Source organism: Scomber japonicus, chromosome 12 (assembly GCF_027409825.1).
Source record: "Scomber japonicus isolate fScoJap1 chromosome 12, fScoJap1.pri, whole genome shotgun sequence".
NCBI lineage: Eukaryota > Metazoa > Chordata > Actinopteri > Scombriformes > Scombridae > Scomber > Scomber japonicus.
In genome coordinates this window covers 13,083,135-13,097,158 of record NC_070589.1, presented here as the reverse complement: position 1 = coordinate 13,097,158, position 14,024 = coordinate 13,083,135, and the positions used below count along the sequence as shown (strand labels likewise).

The 14,024-nt window shown below is 40.1% G+C and overlaps 2 protein-coding genes across 2 annotated transcripts; one reads left to right on the top strand and one right to left on the bottom strand.

Moving 5' to 3' along the window:
- Positions 1-669: 669 nt before the first annotated feature.
- On the top strand, positions 670-7,124 carry glmna (glomulin, FKBP associated protein a). The gene is made up of 19 exons (XM_053329607.1): positions 670-706; positions 1,042-1,105; positions 1,696-1,821; positions 1,928-2,041; positions 2,257-2,365; positions 2,491-2,785; positions 3,026-3,125; positions 3,426-3,607; positions 3,762-3,815; positions 4,087-4,117; positions 4,648-4,737; positions 4,852-4,893; positions 5,071-5,144; positions 5,225-5,309; positions 5,426-5,535; positions 5,980-6,043; positions 6,289-6,424; positions 6,532-6,602; positions 6,689-7,124. The coding sequence occupies exons 1-19, from the start codon at positions 687-689 to the stop codon at positions 6,776-6,778; spliced, it is 1,857 nt and encodes a 618-aa protein (XP_053185582.1). The 5' UTR covers positions 670-686; the 3' UTR covers positions 6,779-7,124.
- A 701-nt stretch (positions 7,125-7,825) lies between these two features.
- cdc7 (cell division cycle 7 homolog (S. cerevisiae)) lies at positions 7,826-13,487 on the bottom strand. The gene is made up of 12 exons (XM_053329608.1): positions 13,339-13,487; positions 13,003-13,078; positions 12,025-12,111; positions 11,776-11,911; positions 11,314-11,407; positions 11,054-11,196; positions 10,477-10,819; positions 10,204-10,299; positions 9,696-9,871; positions 9,415-9,497; positions 9,134-9,283; positions 7,826-8,959 (listed from the first exon to the last, which is right to left on the bottom strand). The coding sequence occupies exons 2-12, from the start codon at positions 13,076-13,078 to the stop codon at positions 8,532-8,534; spliced, it is 1,812 nt and encodes a 603-aa protein (XP_053185583.1). The 5' UTR covers positions 13,339-13,487; the 3' UTR covers positions 7,826-8,531.
- Positions 13,488-14,024: the final 537 nt, after the last annotated feature.

Genomic DNA, 14,024 nt, shown 5'->3' with positions numbered 1-14,024 from the left:
TTGTACAGTCCATGTGTGTATATCATTATATGTATGTACCTTTATATGAATGTGTCAAGTCAGCTCATGTAGCCCAAGTATTAAAATGTGTATAATGTTTAGAATGTATATAGACTGAATTTATTTTTCCTTGACGTTTATTTTGCTGTGTTTATCACTCCTATTCTCCCTCTGGGGATCAATATATTCTTGTTTAATTAGTATTTATAAAGTAAACTGATGTTCTTTCACACCTTCTTGCTTCTTCTTCAGCACTCAGCGCTTTGACGCACTTTCCACCTGAAAACAAACAACACGGTTAAACATACTATAAAAGAGACACTGTATAATATTTCCACTTGATAATATATATGTCACGCTGTTACGGAAGACAAGAAGCTTTACTACTTTTTAAATCAACCAGTGAGACACACGACCACACAAACCAATTTTGTAAAATATGAAAACATGTTTTAACTCGTCTCTGAACTCCGTTAGACTGTAAACACCTTCAACAATCATCATATTTTAATGTTAGACGGAATTGAGAGGAGAAAACAACCTTTTTTTGAGGGTTTAGAGGCACCTCTTCTCTCCACACTCGCCATCATTTTGTTTCCTCTTTTTCAACTTTGACCGATGACGTATTTATTTCTACGGCGAGCGATAAGGGACAACCTTTATGTTTCCGTCAGGTAGCGTGGTTGATGTCACCGGGGATGTCAGGGTGGGTATCTACCTCAACATTGTCCTGTCTGTCACTTTTACTGCCACCAAAAAGCTTAGTTTTGGTGACTGTGTCTAGCTAGCTCCGATATATTTAAAACACGTCATTTCAGTGTAACATTCAAGCTACTTTAGCATAACTGAGACTAAGTTAGCATTCATTCTGTACCTCTGTGTTTACACTGTAAAGTCCAGTTTTCACTCTCATAGGGTTTATCTGACGCTGGGCGCAACCTAACCCAGGTGTTTGTTTACATAAATCATGGATTAATAGTCGTGTATGGTCAGCTAGCTTTGACACTCTCATGTATGATGTGCTTGTTTTGCCGTATGCAGAGAAACTCCACTTGAGGCAGCAAGGATGGCTCTGGAGCAGCTCAGTGATGTGGTCCAGAGATGTGTGAGTCCAGGCTGTCCTGCAGGGGGCTGGAAAGGGATCATTAAACCATTAAACTCACCTCTTCAATGCATTCATCCATCCATCCATCCACCCATCTATTTATATGTGCATCCTCAGCTTCTCTTTGTGTCAGGGTTCTTCACAGACATGTTAACGAGTGCGGCACAAGTAACCTGAATATATCTCAACAATCAGTAATCTTCACCAGATACAGCTTTGTTTTAGCTACACTTCGACAAACAGCACAGTCTCCTCAATCAATTTATGAATATAACCTTTCATAAGTTAAGGAGAACATTTTTGCAGCTTGATGCTGTTTTGTATGTTACGTTATTTTCAAGGAGATCTTAAATGGCTGATGATTAACAGACGATCCCTCTCTTTGGAAACTGTAGTATATATAACTATCTCATCACGAGGTACTTTTTTTCTTGTTTTATTAGTAGCTCCAGGGAAGGGGGGGGGGGGGGGGGGGGTTTGATGAATTTTGTCAATCGACTTATTGATATATTGTCGAATTGTTTCAGTTCTAACTCTCTGACTGAAATGTCAATATATTGTTGATCTTTATTTGTTTCTCTTTCACACAGCAAGGGGTCCCTGATGACAGCTACACCACAGAGGCTCATGATGTCTTCACAGTTGCTGGGCGGATCTGCATTGAGGAGGGAAACAGTCTGCAGGTCCTCAGTATTGTCCTGGACGATAAAAATCAAGTACGATGCTCAATGCTGATCCTGATCTATCTTGAAGCATATCATTTTGTTTATAAGTTGCAGAACACTTTACACACATAACACTCCTCTGTCCCTTGTTCTCCAGGACATAGTCAGGTGCATGGGTTGGAATCTGCTGCCTCCTCTGGTTCAGATTCTGCTGAAGAAAGAAGACAAGAACCTTCCTCACTGCCTCGCCATTTTCAACCACCTACTAAAGGTTATCTGCTCAACAGTTAATCAAAATCATGGGATTGGATATTAGGAGAAAATACTTTATAATCTAAAACAATCTATCTTATATCTATTAGCTTTGTTGCTTTTGGTAAGCTGTGTCTAAACATGTTCGCTGCACTGTGCATAGTGACAGCTGCTGCAGCCAGACTCAAATTCTGTGTACGTTTCTGAAGTTGACTCAGACTCCATTTTTTCCAGACATGCAGGCCCAAGGAGCTGCTGATCGGCCTGTTGGAGCAACTGGAGCAGGATGACGCTGACACCATCGCAGAGAGCCTCCATCTGCTGTTGAACCCACTACAGAAAGGTAAGGAACATTTCTATGCAGATGTCCTACAGCTTAAATAGTCTTTCTGACTCCGTCTTCATCTTTTCCTGCATCTCAATCTGCTTTTCTGTTTTCATCTCATCTCCTCCATCTCCTCCTGCTAGTGCTGCTGTGTCTGGGCAACCGTAAGGCATCGTCCTTAGGCATGACCCTGTCGTCTGTGCTGGAGCAGGTGGCAAAACTGCCTGTACCTCATACCAAGGAACAAGAGGAGGATGACGTCTTCTCACTTTGTCGCTGTTGCAGTGACCTGATCACATTTGTCAGGCCTTTTGTCCAAGAGGCCAGGCAAAACCTTCTGAACAGTAAGAAGCAGAGTGAGGTAGCGGACAAGTTGCCAGTTGGAGGGGAATGGTCGTCACCGGATAAAGAGGAGCTGAGGACAGAGCTGCTGAAGTTGTGAGTGACGAATTTGAAATGTTTCACAACTCAAAAAAAACAAAAAACATCTGCCATATTTTATTTCACATTATACTAAAAAATGATATGGACCCCGATACTAATGCCAAGGTTGTGTGTGTGTGTGTGTGTGTGTGTGTGTGTGTGTGTGTGTGTGTGTGTGTGTGTGTGTGTGTGTGTGTGTGTGTGTGTGTGTGTGTGTGTGTGTGTGTGTGTGTGTGTGTGTGTTCTGTCTTGAAGCTGTATGAAGACTCTGAGTCACCCACTCCTGGAGGTACAACTCAAGGATCCTGAAACCCTGGCTGTGTCTCCCCTGAGGAATTTTGCCACAGAGATTTTGGTACGGCCTTTAAAATGCCACACTCAATTAAAAATCAATCCACTCTAATATTGTAGAAAGAGCTGATATCTTCCTGTAAGTGTAAATGTCACGATGAGTCATGCTAATTTGCTAATTTAACACGGGCATATTTCTTAATGAGTTGCACTAATTATGAGTGCAGTCTTCTGAACTACCACTTACTATTCCTACTCATTACAAAGTCCGCAAGAAATCCAGCTTTTACTTCCGTGAAAATAAGCTGATTTAAAATATACTGAAAGTTCTTTTTTTTGTCCATTCTGTTTCTGCATTGTACAGAACACCCTCAGTGCTATCGGAGAGTCCGTCCCCAGCCTTGTGTACCAGCCGCTGTTAAAGAGGAAGGAAGTTCCCGGCTTTCTGGAGGAGGAGGTGCGCTATCCCAAAGAGTCACTAGCCAGCCTGGCTCACCTGGTGTTCATCCATCACCTGGCTGCTGATTCGTTCCCAAGTGTTTTCAGGTAAGGTAGAGGAAACATGGAGGACTGGAGGATGTAATGTATTCTTCACTTTTTGCAGGAAATGATAGCCGGACAGTTTTGATGCTGTTTGAACAATTATTAAAATATGTTGTCAAAGTCAAACACCCTCCTGACTCCCTCTTTGTCCCTGCAGCCCTGTGTTCTGTCTTCGGTGTAATATGGAGCACGTCTGCCTCCTATTGTCCAGGTGAGTACATTGCATTACAATATTTTTTTATGTGTGCTGTTAAAGCTCTTTACAGTTTGATCTCAGTTAAAAGAACAGTGTTAAAAATGTACTTTTACATCTAAGTTAATTTAGATATTTGTAGCAACATGTACAATACTGTAACTGCCATATGTAGTAAGTACAGAGTTGGATCTATCAGGTCAATATTTGAAGTTCTTGACTGATTGATCTGTGTCATGTATTTGAATCAAACACCTCATAACCTTTTGTTAAATCATTTCATTGTCAGAACTGATGAATCCAGGATTCAGAAAGGACTGGTGAGTTAAAGTTTTGACATACCCTGTACTGGAGATTAGTGGTTTTCAAAAGTTTGGGAGGACACATTCTCAAAGAAATAGTGACAACAGACTTTTCAAGTCTCTGTACTGTGTTCATTTTAGAGTATCATTATATGAGCATGAGCTTTTTAAAGTCTGACTGGAAAAAATTCTAAAGGCTAAAGTTAGCATAAGAACTGGATTTGATGCTCAGCTTGACTGAGGGACTTGAGAACTAATTGAATATCCTTGGGTATATATTAAATTAGTGCTGGCTAATGGATATTATATAGCTATCATGATATGAGACTAGATATTGTCTCAGATTTGGGATATCGTGATGTAAGTCTTTTCCTGATTTTAAAGGCTGCATTACAGTAAAGTGAGACTGTTGGAATTGTTCTATTATTTGCTCAATATCACATATCAATCTTCTGATATATCATTACTGTTAATAAGCACCAGTACATGTTAGTCATTATGGTTAATAATCACATGCTGGAACATTTGGTGTGTGCCTCATGAAACAGGAGCTGTATGAGAAGAGTCTGGTGCGGGTAGAGAACGGCAGTCTGCATGCAGATCTGTTAGAAATCAAAACCTTCCTCACAGTGCCTCAGGTAAACACAGTTACACCCTCATCTTATTCATACAAACCCTGATTTTTACTCTGCTGGGATTCTCATAGTGAGGTTTTGTTTTGCTCAGTTGTTGATCTCACCATTTGTTTTCAGAACATAGTGAAGGTCATGACGATATGTCCGAGGCATGATTTGGTAAGTCTGTAAAAGTCTGTAACATGAGCTGAATGCACATAGTGTTTAAGGTAGTGTCAACTTTAATGCCTGTGATAAGACCCTGACTCTTTCTACTTCAGCATTTATTATAATCTTGGAACTTTTTATTTAGTGTTACACATTGCTATATTTACTTTTTTTCCTCTTTGCCAACAGAGAACTAAAGGTCTGAAGGTGTTCCAGCTGAGCATTGATAAGTTTGACACTGAAGCCAAATACAAGTTTTTCCTGTAAGTTCCAAAGTCCTGAGAAACATCACTTTTCGTTCCACTTCTCAGTGTAATGACTTGTACTGGTTGTCTTGTTTCAGATTCATGCTGAAGACCAGTAATCACTCAGGTGTCGAAGGCTACATCATTAAAAACATTAAAACTCAGATAGACATTTCCCTGCAGGTGAGTTTTAAACTTCACTGTGACTGTTGATACTGATACCTTTTCCCTGATTTTAATGAAGTGACTCAGAGCTGAATAAATCTGTGCCGGTTGTGATCACTGTCTCTCTCCGTCAGCCCGGTAACAGTAACACCTGGTTCGAAGGAGTTCACCTCCTTCCTCTACTGCGGAAGGTTTTCATTCTCCCAGACGGTCCAGAAACCGACCTCTTGCAGTACATGGACAGGTCAGCACACATGGGTGATCAAGGGAACAGAGGGCCCGGAACCAATCCCAGCATGCACTGGGCAAGAGTTAAATGTACAAGTCAGACTTGTGACTTGTACATTTTTCCTACCTTTCCCGCCCAATACTAACACATAATACTGTTAAAGGAAAATGTCACAGCCTAATTGTGCTTATTTTCCCTCATTGCATGATTTTAAAACATGTGAGTTAATGGGTGTTGATCTTTCCAGTTTATATATAAGATAAACATTATTATGCCCCATAATGATGTAGTATTGAAAGACATTCAATGACTTCAATGGAACTTGAAACATAACAGAAATACATTTATTTTACTTTGTATAATCATTGGTGTTCTTAATAGAAACTGGTAGGATGGTTTTGGTGAAGAGTGATAACCAAACATATACTATATCATTTTCTTTTGTGTTGTTTTAAACAGAGTTATGGAGTCTCTTAACCTGCTGCGTTACCTTGTCATCAGAGACAAAGTGACTGAGAACCAGGTGAGAACATCTGTCAGTGATCTGATTCTAATGGTGGAAAGTAACAAAGTACATTTACTCAAGCACTGGACTGTAAATAAACAGCAGGAAAGTCCAAAATCAGTAGCAGCGAATGATGGTTTGATACATTTTTCTGTGATTAAGTTACCTGCTTTTATCTGAAGTGGTGAAAAGGACAGCTGAACGTCCACCCACATGTTCCCAATTCAACCTCAGCTACACTCATCATGTTTTTGATCTCACAGACGGGAATCTGGACAGAGCTGTATAAAACAGAAGATACATTCCTGAGGCCCCTACGCGTAGGGTTGGACATGTCGAGGGCCCACTATGAGAGGGAGCTCTACAACACTATGGAGGCCAAGAAGGGCAAAGTCAAAGGTCAGACCAAAACATATTTACCTGCACTGATGCTGCCTTTTATCAATCAACACATCAGGTAGTGCTCTGGTAGCATTCTGACAGTGTGCATGTGTTGTTTTCCACAGAGGAGTCTGTACTTTCTGTGTCTGTCGGTGAAGACAAGCTGCCAAACATGACACCAGAGTCCCAGATTCAGGTCAGTGGGTGTTTGATATTGCAGGTAAATTGCACAACACTGCCGAAGAGCTGATGGCCTGACTGACTTTGAATGTGCTCTTTCAGGCTCTGCACTCAGCCCTGCACACATTCGACATGATCAAGAGCGTGTTGGTGCGGATAGAGGAACTCATCGAGGTGAAGAACAATATTTAGACTGTTTTACACTTCACTACCAGACATCCTCATCGTCTCAGGGCCTAGCAGGCAAAAAAGCCTTCAGCTGCTTTACTGTTTAAATTCATTTTGTTAAAAATTTTAATGTGGATGCATAATTTCAAAGTGTTTAAAAAACCATGCACTGTGTTTCAAGTCATTTTCAGCAGGTCTGCTGGCTAGTTAGAATGAGGTGTTACTGTAAAACATATAAATAATGACTGGGAAGTTTGTATCACTTCTGTAATAAATGTTCAATCTTTTATACGAAGAGATTAAGTACGTTCTGTAGTAATTATAATTATCTGTTATATTTTCTATGGGAGAAACAATAAAGTTGTGATTGGCTCTGGATATTGTGGATACGGTGCACATTTATACACTGATGGTAGAAGCTGCTGTGCAAGGTGCTGATCTGCCCATCAGGAGCAATACAGTTTCCAATACAAAGCACCCTGCAATGTTTCCATGCTCACTCATTCACACTCAAACATGTAATCTGGGGTTCAGTATCTGGCTCAAGGACTCTTAGGGTGCACTCACACTAGACTAATATGCAGACTGGAGGAGTCTGGGATCAAACCACCAACTCTCTGATTGGTGGATAACCCACTCTACCTCCTGAGCCACAGCTGCCCTTTGGTAAACAGAAGTAATAAAATACAGTCAGTTATTTGATGATAGTCAATTACTAAATGATTGTTGTTGCCTTTGGCTGTTTCTATAGTCTGTTAAATTTATTTTTTTTATCCCAGCATGTCACATGAAAACTGAATCAGTTGACTACTGACTCACTACTGCACTCACACATTAGTTGATGATACAGTACATACACACATATATCCACAGACACCATAGCCACTAATCATGCTGATATAATGTCTTTAGTTAATACTTTTTCCTTTCTTCAAGCAAAAAAAAAGGTAGTATGTTTTTCTCTTTATTAGAAAATCCAAGTCAAGTGAAACATTTTTCAGTGGTTTAAATTAACACAGCAGAAATAGGAACATTCTCAGAAAATACACATGGGATTCATACACACTTTCAAATAAAGCCCTTTGATTTGTTAAGGGTCTCTTCTATACATAGGTAAAAACATGTTGGCAGCATTGACACTAGTAAATAAAAGTTCCCATTGGACCATACCTGGTTCAGATTAACAGGAATACTTCTCGTCTCTCTTATTTAAAAACATTTTTAAATGTATAAGAAAGGACGTACTTGACCCAATGCATTACTGCAGCATGTAGCAAACAGGTTCTTTGAGTTCTGTATTTTCCTTTTTTGGTCTTCAGAATAAAAGAAGTACAAAACATAAAACAGAAGTGATATAATCAGACAGTGTGGTAGCTGATTGTATGTCTTCACAGTAGAAGTCAGCGAAAGGGTTGGAGGTTTATTTCAGCGAATAGTTTGTAGCGGTTTTATTTTATATACATGTAAAATTCTTCAGCCATGGACAGCTGATAGTCATGCTGGTATAATGTTGTCAGTTAATACTTTCTGTTCTTGTTTATACCTCACAACACATATTTATACATCCCTATACTACACCATAGCTGCAATGAAAACTTTTAACTCACAAATGCAGACCTATGAATCAACAACTGAGCCTGTCTTGAATAGATATTAATATTAAAACCTGTCTATTTAATTATGAACGTGTCTAGCAGGAATGGATAAACCTGCCCGTTGAGTTACAGATTAATATAAAGCTGTGTAATGTTGACATGAGGCTCCTGGTTATGTGGTTTCACAAGTCTTTAAACAGCGAGTGCTGCAGGGCCTGGGCAGCTGTGATCCTGGTGGCTGGGTTGAGATCTAGCAGTCGGTCCAACAGGTCATAAGCCTCGTCAGGAACTCTGTCCCAACCTCGCTCATCATCCTGCACCGTGCAGGAAGTTTTTGTACATCCTGAATTATCCTGGTGGGCTTGGAGGCAAGTATGGTCTGAGAGAGGCGGAGGAGTTTCACCTTTGTGTTTCTTAAATGTTCCCTCAGTGGGACGGTGTGTAGGCGTACTGTCTTGGATTTTATGATGAAGGGTGGTAGTTGAGTCTCTGATGGCTTCGGTAACAGGTGTGATCTCATCATCTGTTGATGGTCTCCGTCCCCTCAGCGTGTCACACAGCGTCCTGAGATCCTGCCGAGGAAGTTCCCGACTGCACAACACCGCCTTGCCTAAATACAAGGTTCAAACCAAAATACACATTTTTATTATGTTAACGGAGACTTCCCAAAAACATTGTGAGGCGGACTAGAGCCCCCCTCCCCAACAACATTATAGTGATTTGAATGTTGTGACAAACTAAACCATAAGAAGCTTTTTCCTGGGGTAAAAACATTAATACATACCAAATGTCTTTGCAGCCTTGATGGTCTCTCTGGAGCCTCGTATAGTCATGATCTGAGTGAGAGCGATCAGGTCATCGCTGGCTTTGAAGAACGGGTAACGTCCACTGAGCAGAGAGAGCAGGATCACACCAGCTGACCATACATCTATGGCTGAGAGAGGATAAAACACGTTAATAACAGTAAAAGAGGACAAGAGGAGTCCAGCTCTGTCTTTGTTTAATTTAGAAACTCTGCAAAAAATCCTCAGACACTAAAACACACAAATGTTTTAAGATACCAACCTGTCCCTTGGTTGGGGCACTTTGTGAGGACTTCTGGTGCTCTGAAACCTGGAGTTCCAGCCCTGGGAGCCACCTGCTGCTTCCTTTAGTCAATCAGAGGGACATCAAGCAGAGGTTTAATTAAAATAGAATAAAGTAGAATTGGTGCATTCAAAAACTTTAGACATATTTCAACATTTAAGCTGTTGCCATAAGAGTGGCATGAATTTATTTTTTTATGTTCACATATGCTGTATAAAAGAGACCTTTAAGATTGATTTGAATGTTTTGGTTTTTTTTACCTGGACATGCAGATGTTGCAGACTCGGTCGGTTAGGTGACAGTTACAGGTGAGAGCCTGGTGTACGCTCCTCTGAGGTTTCTGACTGCTGCTCTGAGTCCTGACAGGCAGCGGGCCCCGGCTGGCTGAAGAGTATCTTCGACTGACTAGGTCCTCGGTTTTACTGGGTTTTACCAGCTGAATGAACAATTTTATAAAGAGTAAAATGATGACTGACTACGCAGAGAAATAAATGTCTGTAATACTTTTTAAAGGTTTCTCTTTAAAGTAAATGAAAGACAAACTGAGCCTGCAGTCATATAGATCACTTCATTACTGAGATGACTTGAGAAAAGGCTAAAATACTATAAATCAACATTCTTGCAAGTCAGTCAGTCTAAGTCAGTGAGTAACTTTTAATAATTAATGAGTGCTGGTGTAGTGTGGTCCTGCAGTTTTCTAAGATATAATATTCAGGAGAACAAGAGAACCTCTTTATCTTTCTGAAATTGACTTTCTAACTTGCTTACCTCTGTCTTAATGGTGGTGGACGGAGCTGGAGCGCAGCTGTTGAGGTTCCTCTCTCCAAACACAGGTCGTGGCACTTTACGTAGACCTGTCAAATCCTAGAGAAAACAAACATGGAGGAATTTAGCTTGAAGAAACACATCAGTGCAGAAACAGAACAGACCTATCCAGAAATACCTTCACCCTGCTTCAGGTTTGTGATATCCAAATAAACCATAATTACAAAAGCTGTACCATCACTATTAAAGGAAAAATGATCAAAGTGGTGCGGACACCTTTGTGTGCTTTGTGCGAGAGGTGGAGGTGGTGACTGTGCTGGTGACAGAACGTGCTTTTTTAACAAGTGCTCTCCGAGAGGCTGGTGAGGATGTGGTGGTGGTAGAGGAAGAGGAGGAGGAAGGTGCCAGGGCTGCAGATTGTCGTGGAGGCAGAGGTAGTGAGGTGGAAGCTGTGGTGGTGGTGTTAGGGAGTCTAGGTGGTGCTTTGCTCCGCTGCGTAGCATCTTGTTTCCCCGTGGACCCTCCACCTTTCTGTGATGGCCTCTGCCTCACCACCTTCAGCAGCTCGATCTGAGTGTTAGCTGTTCCCTGAGCCAGGCCAAAGTCCACTAGGGCATACCTGCACATACAAACACACATAGAACCTGTAAGGGTGAAAAACTGACACTGAACACTCTCAACCCCCATTTGCTTTGGGCCCACACCTAAACTATACAGATACTGAACATCTCACCATTTATGTTTAAAATTACAATATTTACAATACTTAAAGTCATTGGCATTTAGATTTTTCTTAGAAAAACAAGTTAAGGAAACAATTCACACCACAGGTAGACTTGGTGGAACTACTCACATCTTGGTGTTCCTGTTGTAGAGGAAATTGTTTGGTTTGATGTCTCGGTGGATTATACCAAACTGATGAATGTGTCTCAGGGCCTTCAGCAGGTGATAGATGTACAGACGGACTTCTTCAAAGCTTAATGAGCCAATGATGTCCTGATTGGATCAAAATGTTTTCAGTTTCATTTGAGCAAATAGGAAATACATGAAGATGATGTATGTTTTGGGGATCACATGTTCACACAAGTTACATTGGCTGACTCTTCTTCTTACCACAATGGCTTGATGCTCCATATAAGGCATGACAATCACTACATGGTCCTCCTTCCTGAAGCAGTACATCACACCCATCACATTCTCACTGCCTCTGCAAAGAAAACACAAACATGCTCCTTTCAAATTCTCTGATTCCAGCTTCTCAAATGTGAATATTTCGTTTTTTTCAGTCTTCTGTGATAGTAAACTGAATATCTTCAGGTTGTGTCGAGACAAAAAAAAAAGACTTTTAAGGATGTCATCTTTGGCTCTGGGAAACAATGATGGTCATTTTTCACCATTTTCTGACATTTTAAAAGACAAAATAACTAATTGATTAATTAAAAAAGTAATGATAACGAGAATAACTTTTACTCACTCCCCTAAATCAAATATAAAAATTAAAAAGGTTAAATATATAAGCTCACAGAAATCACAATCAGTAATTGCTTTGTTAACACAGAGCAGTCGTGGACTCACCCAGCAACAGTGAGACACTGGAGCTCAGCTGCAATGCGTGTAGGATGGCTGGTTGGGATGAGGTGCTTGAGGGCAAACATCTCTCTCCTCCCGTCCCGCATCTGAGCCTCCCCCAGGTACACTGAGCTGAACGTACCTGATGCACAGATACACATGTCAAAACACATCACCTCAGTTGTCCAATAAATCCAATGAGACGAATGACAGAAAACTAATATAATATTCATCCTGAACAAAGGTCGCATGTACCTTCTCCAATTTTGTCTATGATGCGGAAAACCTTAGCAAGCTGAGGGACAGCTTTGCAGAGGAGCTCAATGTCAATCTCCACATCCCCTGGAAGAAAACAGGAAACATTAAGGCTAAGATAAGCTTTTCAGGCATGCCATATAAGGGCCTTTCTATTAAGACAATGCCCCCCCCTTCATGGAAGTGAATATTATCAATTAAAAAAAAATAATAATAATACGATGGTAATATCAATACCCTATTATGGATTGTTAATGAATAGTAGGCATTTAACAGCACACATGATAATGAAATGATAAAAGGAACTCAATACTGTAATATCATATAGGGACTGGCAAATGTGGAAGAATCACCAAACCACTGGTACTGTATGCTGACATGTATAATTTAATCAGATTCTTTATCCTCCTAAGCTATAGTGTCAACATTTGAAAAGAAATATTCTCTGTTGGAGAGAAGATGGGTCTGTAAATGCTGATCATGGTCATTTGTTCTGGATATGCCCCAAAATGACCACATTATAGGAAACAGTATGTACAGCAATGAAAAGAATAATAAAATATAATGTTCCTATGGATATTTAGCAGCTATATTTTTGTATTTTTAAATGGCCCTATACAGTAAAAAAATTAAATATCTGTTAAAATATTTATTGTAGCCTGTAAAAAGGCTATAACACAGAAATGGAGTGAAGCTGACCCGCCAGCTCTGGATCAGTGGGCACAGAAACTCAAGGAACTATATTTGATGGAGACTGCAAGAAACCCAAAATGGACTTTATCCCAAAGACGGGAAGTAACCCTGTAGACTAAATGGAAGTGACAATGATCTGTTTGATATACATTTCTGGGTAAGTACATATATTAACCATTGCCTGTAACATGCCAACATATGAGCAATTATCTGCTCAAATAATGTGCCTATTTTTCTTCACTGCATAAGTTAAATTACATTTTTTTAAAAACCCATTATACTTACTTGAGACTTTACTTTTCCTGTGACTTCTGTCAGATTTAGTAACACATCCTTCAGTGCAGACAGGTGACAACTCCATCTAAGAGACAGACCCAAAGAAATTAAGAAACGAGGCTGGAAATGACAACCGAGCATTCAAATGGACTTTTAGGAAGTCATGTTGGACAGTACAGAACTGTTTTCACTTGATAAAGCGTCTGCTTATTGACAAACTAGCTGGTAAAAATGACCTAATTAATAGAAAATAAGCTCTGTCTGTCCTCCTTTCTAACTAAACTGTCCATGTTGCTGTCCAGCTAACTAAACACCGCTTATCGAGTAAAACAAAAAGAAACTCACCGCTTCAGTTGGTCGTAAAGTGCGACAGTTTCTCAAATAAATAGGTCATAAAAACCCTCTGCAGTCATGAACTAATGTCGCTTAAACATTAGATACAGAAAAAACAATCAAGCTGCGGCTCAATAAAACACTTTGTTCAGACGTTTTGACACTAAAGTCTTTTCCGCCAACAACAAACTCCGCGCTAAAAGTGACGTCACCCACTTCTCGCGTTACGTCGGCAGAAATCACGTGATACCGAGGACTTCTCCCACATGGCACCAGAGAGAGAAAGAGGATAACACAAAGGAAGTTTCCTTCATACTTATTCACAGGCTGTACACACCTAAGATATATGTTTTAAACAATTCAGACAAGATATTGCTATCAGTAGTACATTTTGTTGTAGCTGCTGTTTACCTTTTTGGCCCTTTTGTTAGACTCTTATCAACCATGACTGACAGAGAGTTCACAGTAGTTTTGGAAACATGGACTGTTTGAGAAAGATAACTTTAAATTGAACTGACAGGTACAGATTCCAAATACTTTAATGTTACTGGCAAAGTTCCTCTTCATCAAAGCAAATTTGCTGGTAAAAAGACAAACTTGTTGGTTTTCACAAAGGTCAAACAAGATTTTGACTCAATTTGATGTTCTTTCCACCCAAATGCTGTAAAAAGTAGGCTACCTGTTTATTGTTTAAAATC